A 13,557-nucleotide genomic window follows, 5' to 3' on the forward strand; every position below is an offset into this window, starting at 1 on the left:
CCCTTAAGCATGATAGGCGAAACTCCGGTACACCACTAGGGGAATTGTATATGCCATTGTACATTACGTCGATGTGTTTATTATGATTGTTATGGAATGATCATGGTACGACTCTATGGTCCGAATAGAATCACAAAACAAAAATACGATAAATAAAAGATATTATGACACTAACAATAACATAGTAACATGAAGAAAGTAGCATTATACTAACATTAACATAATATCATAACACCAACAATAACATAACACCAATTAACTAATAGTAACATAGTAGCCTATAGGTTATGTTCCCTCTTAGGGATGACCCCCCTAGTCACATACGCCCTTGGGACCTTATGCCTCTGCGCTCTCACCTGGTGAGCTGAGTACGTGAGCGGTTCAGGTGGAACGATCACCCATGTAGTCTGTCCAGCAAGCGGTGGAGTGGCGTAGTCGTCCTAGGAGGGTTGTGTCTTAGTAAGTGGCGCGCCAGGTAGCTGGGACGCACCAAGATCGTAACTCTGTCCAAAGATGCAGGAGTACTCAGGGACCTCAATACCATCCCTAAGGAGCATCTCTATGTAGCTACCCTACGACTCTACGTCCTCGAGATCATCGATCTCTGCACATGGAACAACGAAGAAACTTGTTAACACCAATAAACACGGAGTAACAAGTAAGTGTGCAACATAATAACATGAGATAATAAATTGTTCAAAACATACACAAATATAATAATGAATCATAACTTAACACGTTACAACCTCAAACATAGTAAAAATCTCACTACTACAGTAGTAACTATAATATTGTACACACGATATCCATCACAGCATGAATTACAATATTAATCGAACTCAATGAGTCGACGATCGACGAGCATGGGGACTGTCGGTGAATCAGGAACCAGGGGTCCCCGAATCCCGAGGCCAGGCCAGCAATCCGCCACATGGAACCTTCCCGCGGGGTTCATCTCCACGGGGTACGAAAAGACTAAGTCCCGGGAGAGGGCGCTCGGGGCTACGAACAGTGGTCCCCGAGTACCCGGGTTCCCCGATGATCTGCGAAGACCAAGTGACCGGGAAGAGAGTGCTTGGGGAGGTGAACAGTGACCCCCGGGCACCCAAGTCCCCCAACGACCAGGAAAGCCGAGTACCGGGAAGGGTGTGCTCGAGGCTGCGAACAGTGGCCCCCGAGCACCCGAGTACCCCGAGGACCCTAGGAAGGTAGTTCCGGGAGAGAGTACTCGGGGCTACGGACAGCGGCCCCCGAGCACTCGGTTCCCCGAGAATCCGAACAGTCAATTCCGGGAGAGAGTGCTCGGGGCCGTGAACAGTGGCCCCCGAGCACCCGGTTCCTCGAGGACCAAGAGAGGGTGTTTCCGGGAAAGAGTGCTCGGGAAGGTGAACAGTGACTCCCGAGCACTCGGTTCCCCGACGGCCCAAGGAGTCCTTCATCGGTGACCCCCACAGGGGTCCAGCGGTGAGGTGTCAGCCTGTGAAAGGCCCGATGCCGCATTTAAGGGCGCGCGTGGCCTGTCACCTCCAACTACTCCCGCCACGCTCGGTGTCAGTCCCTGCCACATTCTGGCAGAAGGGCGTGGGGACATTTAATGCACGGGTCCCCATCCCGCGTCATCCGGCGCGCCTCGGGATAGCGTCACGAGGCCGGAGGCGCCCCGCCTGCCGCCCTGCTGTGGCAGGTGTACAAGACTGAACGGGCCCGCCGGGCCGCTCTGCGGCTGTCCGGTGGGCCCTCTCCACGGCGCCCGTTGCCAGCGCCATTATGACGACCGAAGACCAGGCAGGGGGCGTGTTTTCAACCCCCCGTCACTTCGTGTAGAGGCCATGATGACTACCTTTTCCATTTATGGCGCCTTGGAACTCGCGCCCTCCCTTTCGAGGCACGCTACCTCCTGCGAGTATTTAAAGGAGCCGGTGGGCACGGACAAAGATGATCCTGAAAAGAACAGAGGAACGCTCGAACTCTTAGACACTTGCTCAGAGACAGAAGAACATCTTCGTACAAGCATAGAAGCTGAGACCACCAAGAACAAGGAGCCCGAGGCTCTAGGATAGACAGATATTCTTGTAACCAGCAACATTCCTGAGAGACATTCTCAGGGCATTTATAGCATTCACACAGGAGTAGGGTATTACGCTCAGTGCGGTCCGAACTTATCTAAAAACCTCTCCAGTGCATTTACTACGCTCCGCATTAGATCATTCCACACCACCTGTCATTGCATTCATATCCATTTATTTCTCCAGCAAACATATTCAAAATCACCCCCCCCCCGGTCAAATCTCAAAAAGGGGTCCCTAAGGATCCCTGCGATAGGAGTTAACTCTCCGACAGGGACGTCTCCCATCTGCAGCTGAGCTAGAAGGACCTGTTTCCTCGGGGTTAACAATTGGAACATCAACGATGCATTTCTTGTAAGTGTGACATGTTACGTTGACCTTGCTGCACCATTTCACACGACGAGCGGCTTCTGCTTCGTTCATGTCATTATCGATCCTCGTACTTTTGCGAAGTCCCTTCTTTTGCTTCATTTTCATGGGATCAAAGATGAACACACAGTCGGGCTTAGGTTCCTTCATGAAGGAACCATAAATCTCGATATCATAAACCTTATGGTTCCAGGTGTTGAATAGAGCTTCGTTCTTGAAGTAGTCGAAGACGAACGTCTGAGTCCTCATCCTCGTCATAGCACACGCGACAATTACATGTGCACATGGTTTGTGCAGTAACATCGGCTTATAGTAGCTACAAATGCACCTATCATAAAAAAGGGTGCACTATTGGATAACTCTCTCACGTTTGCCCCCCTCCTTCCTTTGTCCTTGCATAGAACTTCGTATATGCGCTGCGCAGTTCCCATGTCCTTCACCTGGCGCATCTTTGTCTTCTCTGTCTTATCTTCCGTGTACTTAGTTATCTTTGTCCCATAAATCAGACGAGCATCATTTCATGCAGGGTGCGTTATTGCATAACACTCCTTGAAATACTTACAGGTCCCTTGAAGTATGAACTCTACAATCCCCACTAGCGACAACCCCCTCACAACTTTCATCACTTAGTTGTAAACCTCTACTAAATTTGTAGTCATAATGTCATACCTAGCCCCGTTTATGAGATAGAGCAGAGCCAACTTCTCCTTCGGCTCATTCTCAATCCACTCGCTAAATGACCTGGTAGATAACCCGATCCTTCGTATTATGCCAGCTTTATTGTCTGTTGGCGGGGATTCAAGAGGTATTGGTTCGTCCTCCGGTCCCCTCACGGGCCTCCATGCACGCTCCTATATTTGCTTCTTCGTCAGCTCATCCAGTGTCTTCCAAATAGCATCAAAGTCCGCTGTTAGTTTTAACGGCATAACATCTTAAATATGTTCATGAGGTTCTTGCTGTTGAATTTGCGGAAGAAGTTTGCACTCAAATGCCTCATGAACCACCTACTCTACAGAACTGACCACACAGGTCTCATCGTTCCATCGTCCATTCTATTTTGCAGATCCTGAATAGCCTTGAGTATCCCTACATGTCGGTCATGTATAAGGCACACATTTAGCCGAGCACCCACAATTATCATCCTGACACGGTACATAAACCAATACCAACTGCTGGTGTTCTCACTTTCCACAAATGCAAAGGACATTGGTAGCACTTGGTTGTTCCTATGAACCTCAATGGTAGTCAGGATTTGTCTCTTGTACATGCTGATAAGGAAAGTGTCGTTAATGTAGAGGATATGCCAACAATGCTCGAAAGCTTTGATACATGGTCCTAATATGAAGAAGCATCGCTTCAAGACATACTTACCACGTTTGAGTAGCAGTGGGTGCTTATCAATATCGTAATATGTCACCGGGTTCCTTCGAGCAATGGTCTGTAGCAAGTGTGGAAGGTTATCATATGACGCTTTGTAGGTCCCAAATCTCATCTCAATTGCCATCTTTTTTGCTCTCTATGCCTTGTTGTAACTGATAGTACACTTGTACTCCTCAATTACCCTGATTATATATCCTGGTTGGTAGCTTAGGTTATTCACAATTTAGACGTACATCACATTGGTGACAATAGTTGAGGTGATGTTCATGTGGCTGGGCTCAAGTTCGTCCATCGTGCAAGTATGGTCCATCACAATCGACAGCTCTCAATACTCAATCCACTTCCCATTGAAGTCGTGCACCCGACACGGGCATCCCTCCTTCATGCACTTGACATCATATTCCTTCTTGCTTGACTTGACAACATTAAACTGTGTCGAAATGATATCACTCATTGAGTCACAATATCCTTCATGGCCTGACTGGTAGGATACCTAGCACCATCGGTCATCTCATTCTACGTATACTCCTAGGGCACATGATTCCCCTCATTCACCATAATGTTGTTAAAGTTATGATTGTTTCAGTCTACAGGAATAGGAGCATCGTCCTCATCATCTGACATGCTATACTCAGGAGATCCGTTAGTCTCAAGATAATCCCGCTCCATCTATTTAATTAGAGAAGAGATTTGTTCCCCCTCGTCTGCCTCACTGATTGATTCAGTCAGATAATCCGATAAATGTGCAACATCCGGATAGATATTCTCATTACCCTTATCCTCCCCTCTCCTCATCTACTCCCTCTCCCTCGGCTGGGTTGGAAAGAAATGACCGCTGACATCGATAGGGCCATCGCGGTCGATCTTTATACCCAAAAAGTCTCACCCGAACAGTGGGCAACACCTTTTAGATGGGTCCGCCGGGCATCGCTACAAAGAAGTTATCGCCCATTGAACGAGTGAGACTTCACATCACCATATTTTTTATTTTCTAACCGGCGAGGCCCACAAGGTGTCGCCCATTCATAGGGTGAGACCCTGCTCTTATCTGATGAATGGACGACGATAGCCTATTGTTATAATTTTTTAAAACGGTAGTATAATTTTGTAAATATTAAAAAAATTATATATATATAATTCGTTACGAAGGGCGTACCAAAGCGGGCCAGCTCCTGGACTGGACCGCCTCAACCTCGGCAGCTCGGCTTCTTATCAATCTTCATGTCTATTTTCTCAACAGCAACAAAAATCTTCATGTCCGCAAAAGTGAAATTGAATGAACTAATGACATCTGATCCAATATAAGTGAATAAAGAAAGTAACGCTCATAAGCAGACAAGTCGAAAGTTAATAAGTGGATCTTATCTGATCTTGCAATGTTAACTCATTCCTGAAAGAAATAACCAACATGAACTTGCCATATCTAGTCAGGTTCTGGTAATTTGAAAGAAAATCACATCGCTATGCAAATACGAAATCGTAAGTACAACATAATCCACGTTCTATTGCAAAAAATACTGAAGCTTTGAATTTTCAGAACAAGGACCTAAGCCATATCAAAGTTCAAAAATCACACTTGAGTAGTTTACAAAAGGGGCCTTCTGGAAGCACAAATTTCAGAGGCACATATTTTCGTGAGTAATGATCACATATTAGTCAGATCATGTACATGAACATTCTTTTTGTATGGGAGCAGAACTGAAAATGTGAAAAGAGCAGAGCTTGTTCCTCCCTGCCTCCCTGGGACTGGCCTTTGAACACATTAACCGAACTCTAAATCCATAATGAAAGAAGATCAAAAGCTGTAAAATCATACACATGATATTTAGAAGACACAAGGACCAAGGCTACAACATCCTCAACCAGGACTGCACATAAGACAGAAAATCAGCACAGGTGCTTCTTTCTCAGGTCTCAATAAGAGAACCAGACATAGGATAAGCTCTTTTCAAGGTCTTTATACAAGAATATACAGGGTGTACAAGTCCAAGATACACACACAAAAAATAACTGAGAATATGAGTACAAGCTAGCCATCGTGTACAACTCATAAACTCACACCTATGCCCATCACTTCTTTTGATACCAACGAAAGCCACTGAAAGGACTTAACCTCACAAGAACGGGCTGACCTGAAACACCAGGTTTGTTGGCGTGCGTCGCGCTGGCCTGCTCAGAAGAAGGAAGAGAAGAAGCTGCTGGAGCCAAAGGCGGTGTTGGAGATATAGTAGCCTGAAGGGACGGTGCCAGAGTGGAGATTGAAGCTGGGATCTGAGATGAAGAGCTATCGATACGCTGCACTGGGAGAGTGACTCCGTCCTCAACTCTGGCAATCCTGCCCTCCATGCTGGCTAATGCGTCTCTTATGGGCCTGAATCCGTCCTTAACAACCTGAAAAAGATCTGTGCGTGTGATAGGCTGAACTTGCCCCTGGACTGCCTCCTCTTGGGGCTGATGTCTGGCTGCCTCAAACTGATGGTGGTTGTCAACTGCATCAACATGGAACTCATGCCCAACTGCTGCAACCTCTCGTTGAAAGGCTGAAAGTGGTGGCTCAAGAGGTACAGCTGCTACAGGTGGAGCTGCTGTTGGTGTTGCTGGAGGACTAACATTGTTGGACAGTTTCAGCTTGTAGTGTGGCCTGGGCTTGTAAGAATGGTGCCTCGACTCTCTAGGTCCGTCAAATTCAAAAACTCTCATGATCATCCCCATGATGTATGGTGCATACAACAGCGGGACCTTAGTGTGACCGCAATCCGAAATAAGCAAATCTATCTCACCAAAGATCAAAGAGATGATGTCGAACGAATGCTGTTGCACAATATGATATAGGACATTCCAGTTATGTGTGGTATTCCCTGATCTAGGATAGATGGTCGTCCTAAGAATCTTGTTGGCTATGCTAGCCAAAGGAGATAAGCCATTGATATGACCAAGTGTGTACTCTGCAGCTGTGTACAAGATCCTCTTGTCATCATCATCAAGAAAAAGCTCCGTGTATCTCAGTGTGAACACCATCAGGAATGTCGAACATCTCCTCCCATGCTCTCTTGTTGGTAGTGATCCTCCTGCCATCTGTCATCCAAGTCATGGAGGTCTTGTCAGCGCTGATGTGAACTGTAGAGTAAAACTGCCTAATCAACTCACTGTCCCAATCACAACAATAACTCATGATCTGCTCAAGTCCCAGATGGGCACACCGCTTTCTGAAACCAGCAAACTGCTTTATGCTATCAATATGCTCCCAGTCAATCCACTTCATATCAACCAATTTGGCCCTACTATATATGGAGGTGTACAAGTCCTGCTGCTCAATGGACCAGAACCTCCTGTCTGTCGCTGTCCTCTGCCCCTCGTAGTGGTTCCTACTTCTGAGCCTCTTCAGCTCACCAGAAGGGGCCCTCATGTAGTTCACGAAATCATTAGGCCGCATTGGAGCAACTGGAGGCAACTCATTCTCTTTCAGAACCTCAACCAATGGCTTTACAGCTGGAGGTCGCACTTTCTCCTCTGATCCAGACTCAGACATGGACTGATCACTATCTGCACCATTACCATATAACTCAGGCTGCTCACTGGCACTGGACATCTCCAGCTGCTCAATTGCACTAGGGTGCTCAAACTGTGAGCTCTCGGGCCGGTAATCTTCATCTGCTAAATGAGGTTGTGCCATCTCCACATCTAACTGTTCCGCCTCCTGCATGCACTCATCTAAAGAAGGCTCCTCTGGGTGCTCCATTAGAGGAGCTGGCTCAACAGCTAGAGTAGCTAGTTCGACTGCCAACACAACTGGATTTGTATTTGGCTTTCTTTGGCTTGTAATGTGCAGCAAAGCATGTGAATCAGGTAGAGAAATATCTGCATCTTCTTTGGATATATCATCAGATGAGCAAGCATCAGCACAAGTTTCTGCATCGCTTACATAGCTTTGTTGCATTAATTCAAAGGGTGGCAGCATCCCCATATTACGTCCATGCCTAATAGTGCTGCTCGTAGGGCCTTCTTGGACAGCTCCTAAAATCTGAATGCATTTATAGAGATGCTCAAAAGATATTATTGTAAATTTGAAGAACTGCCATAATTGATTCAATATGAAAGGAAACATATAATATGAACGTAAGTATGGCATAACACATGTAATCTAGCCTGCACCCAAGAAAAGGATGAAGAGCAAAAACACTCACAACAAAGAATATCTAGATAAATATTTTGGGTGAGACCTTTATAAACAACATTTAAAAATGATATGAGATCAATGAACTAACAACTTCATGGCTATCCAAAACGAATAGTGTGCCTTTAGATAAGAAAAAATAAGCATGTTAGAAAGCATCACTATCACTCATAAGAATGGTTAAATGAAAGAAAGTCAGAACAATTAAAAATACTTGCATCTTAACTGATAAGTGATTAGCAAAATATGTCATTACCTCTGATTCCTTTTCAGAAACCTCGCTTCGAAGTATTCTTCTACTCTCCTGAGCACCAAGTAGCTCATTATTTACATCACTCGGGTGCCTGCAAGAGACTCAAGGTGAGTGTTACGTTGTTGCCCTTACAGCTGTAAACATAGATGTCTGGTAACAAAATTCATAACCATGCAAACCTGGTTGAGTCGGCTAAATCAACCATTCCATCTTCCAGGGAGCTCCCTGCTTTCCCGGAGGATGGCATAGCTAGCAATTGTTGCCTGACATTCTGTAGCTCCACTTCTAGTTTTTCTCGCTGCCTCCTTTGTTGTTCTGCTTCTTCCTTGAAGATGTCCACCTTAGGAGAAATGGCAAAAATCATTGTTGAGAAAGAGCAATAAATGACTAATTAACACTAATAGAATAGAAGAAGTGGCAAACTCACTTTGTTTTCCAATGAACATACAGTAATCTCGAGATCCTCAATTGACCTCTCCAATAGCTTGACTTCTTCATTCTTCTCTTCAGCATATGTCTTCCTTTCCTGTGCTATCTGCAAAATAATATTAATAATAAAATGGAAGGGTTATAAGCAGTATTAGGAAACACAATAAGTCAATAACCAAGTAGGTACACTTTTGTCATTGGATAAAAATTGGAAGTTTGGGACTCCAGTAAAGTCACCAAAGAATGCTGACCTATGGCATAGGTACCGTTGAGTTCTTTGACAATTTTGTTACTAAAGCAAGGGTACACGATGACTAAGTTTTGAACCAATGCGGCAAGACCAGATGACGCAAAGAGGGCATAATTTAACTTCAAATTCTACAAAGCTTCATAAGTAAATAACACTATATAATTTTCTAGCAAAATCCTTCCTTGCTGGAGAGAGAGAGAGAGAGAGAGAGAGAGAGAGAGAAGTCGACTTTTTTCCAAGGAAGAAGAAAGCCCACTGTGAATATGCTAAATTACAATCAAACTGAAAATGAAGATAATATGTTGTTCAGAAAAAAAATCAACAAAGCTTTTGAAAAGAAAAATAACTTCAATGGAGCAGACCTAATGGCCTTTCAAATGGTTACCTCTTTTTCTTTATTCCATGAAATAAGTAATGTTGCAGCCTCATCATCCATTTCTTGCCTCTTTATCTCTAGTTTTTTCAGTCTAGCTTCGTAGTATCTATTTGACTGGTCTAGTTGTGACTCCAGCTGACGAATCTCTTCTTCCATCCCCCTTTGTAAAGAAACATAGTTTTGTTCAAGAACCTCCTTCTGAACAAGTGTTTCAATGGATTCATCCAACAAAAGCTCTATTCTGTGAATTTCATCAAGGCTTTGTTTGGCCAACAGTTCATTTTTTTCACTGGCATCTAGCTGCTGCTGCTGGAGTGATGACAGCTCTTTTTGTAAGGATAAAATCACCTCAGCCGTTTCAATCTCTACCTGCCTACGGACTTTATCCATTTCTTGCTCAGCAGAACTGTGAGATTCCTGATCCCGTTGGTACCTTGTATTTAAGTTCTGTGCTTTCTCAAGTGAAGCTTGCATTCTTTTCAGCTTTGTACTCAAAGGTGAATCTTCACTATTGAAACAAATCAAAGTTTGCATTTTGGGCTCTTCATGGGGCACGTATTCCTTTCCATAGTGGATGTCAAGCTCACTGTTTAACCTCGGGATTTCCATATCCCTCTTCTTCAGAAGCACTGGGCTTTGGAAATTATTCTTCTTCAGATTATCTAATTCATTTATCAAAATAATATGCGATTCAAGAGCTTCTATAACAGACCTAGCATTATTCAGTTCCTTTTCCATGGCTTCCTTCTGCCTGCAAGCTTGAAGGATATGTAAATTTGCTGCTTTCAGCTCATCAGCTAAAGCAGTTGTTCTTTGCTCAACTTCTGCATGAGATGTTTTCTCGTCCACAAGAATTGTTTTAAGTATGTCCAACTCCAGCTGCAGTTTTAATAATATATCTTCTGAGTTCCTCATGAAACCCTCCTCAGAACAGTCTTCTATCTTTGCAGGTGCATGAGAGTCATATTTTTGCGATGTTGACGAGACATGCTGTCCATAAAATCAAATAGCAAAATGTTAAGATTTTTCCCAATTTCACCATAACCACAACGGATGACCTATGTATAACACAAGAGCATATATAAATTCAGAAGGTATTGAGCTTACAAGAGGTTATTGGGTTCATGTGCTGACTCAGGACAAGACAATTCAATGTGGCATCTCAAATCTAACTTAGAAGACACTGGAGGTGCAATCTGCAGGGATAGTGATGGAAGAGAAGGAAAACAAGTTGATGAATATGAAGGATGAGGGGTAAGATGCCTGAATGCTTGTTTGATTCTAGTGTTGCAATAGCCCTAAAGCCTATGAGTTTTACTGCCGTCTATATCTCTGAGATGTTGTGTAGTCCTTCAAAGCGTGTTAAGATCTATATGAGTTGAAAACGGTATTGAACAGCCTCAATTTAATTTTAGAAAAATGGGACAGGAGTAATAGCCGTAGATGTAATTCACCGGCACATTGTGGTTCTCCTCCCAGAAGGAGATGGCCTCTCGGATCTTGAAACGTTGCACCTCCGCAGAACTTGCCCCCGTCGTCGTCAACCCCAACCTCAGTGCCGGTTTCCTCACGCTCTTCGCCGGCGCAAGGGAAGCGGTCATCGCGCCCACCCGCGCCGGCGTCTTGCCCGCCCTAACCCCCAAACCCTTCTTGGGCGCCGGCACTGGCCACTGGGGCTCCCGCTTCACACCCGACGCCGGCAGCTGGATGGTGCGGAGGGGAGGCCGGAAAGCCGCACCGGGCTCCGTGGGGGCGGGGGTGGAAGGCGCGGTGTCCGGCGGCGCGTTCTCGTCGCTCCCGACTCCTGAGGCGGAAGCCCTCGCCGGAGTGCGGCGTCGAGCGCCGAGCTCCGTCGCCATTCTGCGCAATACGAAAAGCCTCAAAACTCCGAACCAAGAAGAAAACGAAAAACAATAACTCTATCAAGCGAGCGGTAGCTCGCCGTATTCTGGCGATGGCGACGGGCGGGGAGAGATTAGGGTTTACGGTTCGGGGCGGCGGGCGGCGAAGCGGCGGTGGACGGTGGTAGGAACGGCGAGGTGGGCGGCACCGGAGGGCGTGGGGGGAGGCTTGATTTGCGGTGGCGAGGACGAGGAGGTCCCAAAGAAAAACCAAATAAATCGAATCGAACTTTTCCCCAAGACTCGATGAGGCACGTGGGAGAGAAGCAGGTGGATGTGGAGGTCACAGCGGCGGCGAGCAGGAGGATGGCCGGGACCGAGGCACGCTAGCGACGGCGGCCCGGCGGACAGCGAGCTGCTGCTCCTGGGCGGAAGCCAATTTGAAACTTGGAGCTTGTGGCTGTCCTCAATGACACCGAGGCCCCGCCGAAGCCATTAGGCCAGCTCCAACACCTCCTCTGCACCGACCGTTGCCGCCTCTACTAACAAAGTCGGCGTCTAGTGTTATAATATTGGGAAGAAAATTATATAAGACTATTTACAGAAAGGTTTTTTTTTTAGATCTTGATTTATACTGTTTGTTCTGATCTAACGGTCTGATTAAATACATATGAGAGAAATAAAGGATATATGTCACACGAAGATAAGGATCTTTCTGTGAGACCCGATCTCATATAATTTCCTTCTATAATATTATGGTCAGCTGTATCGTAGCATTGGAGTGCTCAAATTTAATGGATTCTCATATCTCTTTTTAATAATATTTATAAAGTATGATTTATGGGTTTAAAGGGATAAGAAGAATAATAAAAAATATGAAATAGGATCGTTATTAAAGATAAAAAAATAAAGGATATTATAATAATATTAGCGAATACTATATAAATATTTTAAAGAATGAAATTTTAAAGTATTCATCGAAGGTAGCCTTAGCAGGGAGGGGTATTCGGGTTTTCATTCAAAAAGTAGGAAATCGCAACTACACCTTGCAAAATCTGGCATGGTCCAATTTACTCTACAAGTCTCGTAATTCAAGGGTTAATTCATCTCCAACAGATACTTAAAAATCAATCCACTATAATACTATTATAGTATCGGCTAATACTATTACAGTATCCGCTAATACTATTACAGCATCCCCTAACATTATTACAATATTTTTTTTTCATCTCCAACAGCTACCCTATTTCCTACCTTTCATTACTCTCCTTTTCCCTCAGATCCACATACATACTCAGGAAATAGTGATACGGACTCAGCATAGGCAAATTTGCTTCCAATCAGCTACTACAGTGTCGCAGCAGTAATACTGTAGCACTGGATACGAGCTTTGTTGGAGAACGATACGGCTGCTCACGATTGGCAAATCACGCTAAATAATAATACCGTATAAGGGTAACGATCCTGTTGGAAATGACCTTAAATGAAAAATTAACGGGAAAATTGGACTCGTATGAAGACCCTGCAATAAAAAAAGGTAAGAAATCGCAACTACACCCTGCAATAAGAAAGTTAATCGCGAGGGGGAGAACGACAAAGTAGCTCCCATGCGGCAAAAACCATGGAAGTACACTGATGTCCAGGCCCGTCGTGGTGTGTTCGGTTGTCCACCAGCTCAGCGAATATGTACGATCCTGAAGGAAAAAAAAACTTATTTTACTGTTTATATCTATTATTACAATCTGCCTCGATAACTGTAAATAAATAATATTATTTTGACAAGAAAGTAAGACCATCTTCAACCATATTCTCTTCATTTCGTTCCCTTCCCGATTCCCTTCCCCGTTCTCATTCCCTTTATTTCCTCTCATCTCCAACAGCTTCCCCTCGAGGGGAATCGCGAAGAGAAAGGAGAGAGAATCCCGTCCTGAAGGGAATGACCCTGGGAATCCCGTCGTGACGGGAACCGTGAAGGGAAACCGTTGGAGCGCTGAAGGGAACGAAAATCCCGTCGTGAAGGGATTTTGATCCCTGAAGGGAAACCGTTGGAGATGGTCTAAAGTTCCATTCATGTTTTACTCGGCAGCCTGATCCTACGGATATAGCTCATCATTCTTTTATGCAAAAAAAATTATTGATTAATATCGTAAAATTATCTATATATAAGTAATCAATTACAATCTCAATTTTTACATCCGTGTATATAGCATCAGATTTAGTTAATTAAATAAAAACTCAGCTCAGTTTGTACAAACAGATACAACCAAACAAACTTTTTTTTTCCAACAAATATGACTATGCTTAATTTGCTTCCCTTCAACGTGTTTATATAAACAGTTCTATAAAATCTCGTTTATAAAACTAAAAACACTCAATGAGTGATTGGTTACCAGCACTGCTTAAACCAGGTCTAGCTCGT

The 13,557-nt window shown here is 44.5% G+C and overlaps 1 protein-coding gene across 1 annotated transcript; it reads right to left on the minus strand.

Moving 5' to 3' along the window:
* Positions 1-6,789: 6,789 nt before the first annotated feature.
* Positions 6,790-11,633, minus strand: LOC133906409 (kinesin-like protein KIN-12F). Its single transcript, XM_062348298.1, has 7 exons — positions 11,284-11,633; positions 10,752-11,157; positions 9,307-10,287; positions 8,670-8,777; positions 8,422-8,582; positions 8,246-8,333; positions 6,790-7,836 (listed from the first exon to the last, which is right to left on the minus strand). Exons 2-7 carry the CDS (start codon positions 11,154-11,156, stop codon positions 6,796-6,798), a joined length of 2,784 nt encoding a protein of 927 aa, XP_062204282.1. The 5' UTR covers position 11,157; positions 11,284-11,633; the 3' UTR covers positions 6,790-6,795.
* Positions 11,634-13,557: the final 1,924 nt, after the last annotated feature.

Source organism: Phragmites australis, chromosome 23 (genome assembly GCF_958298935.1).
Source record: "Phragmites australis chromosome 23, lpPhrAust1.1, whole genome shotgun sequence".
Classification (NCBI taxonomy): Eukaryota; Viridiplantae; Streptophyta; class Magnoliopsida; order Poales; family Poaceae; genus Phragmites; species Phragmites australis.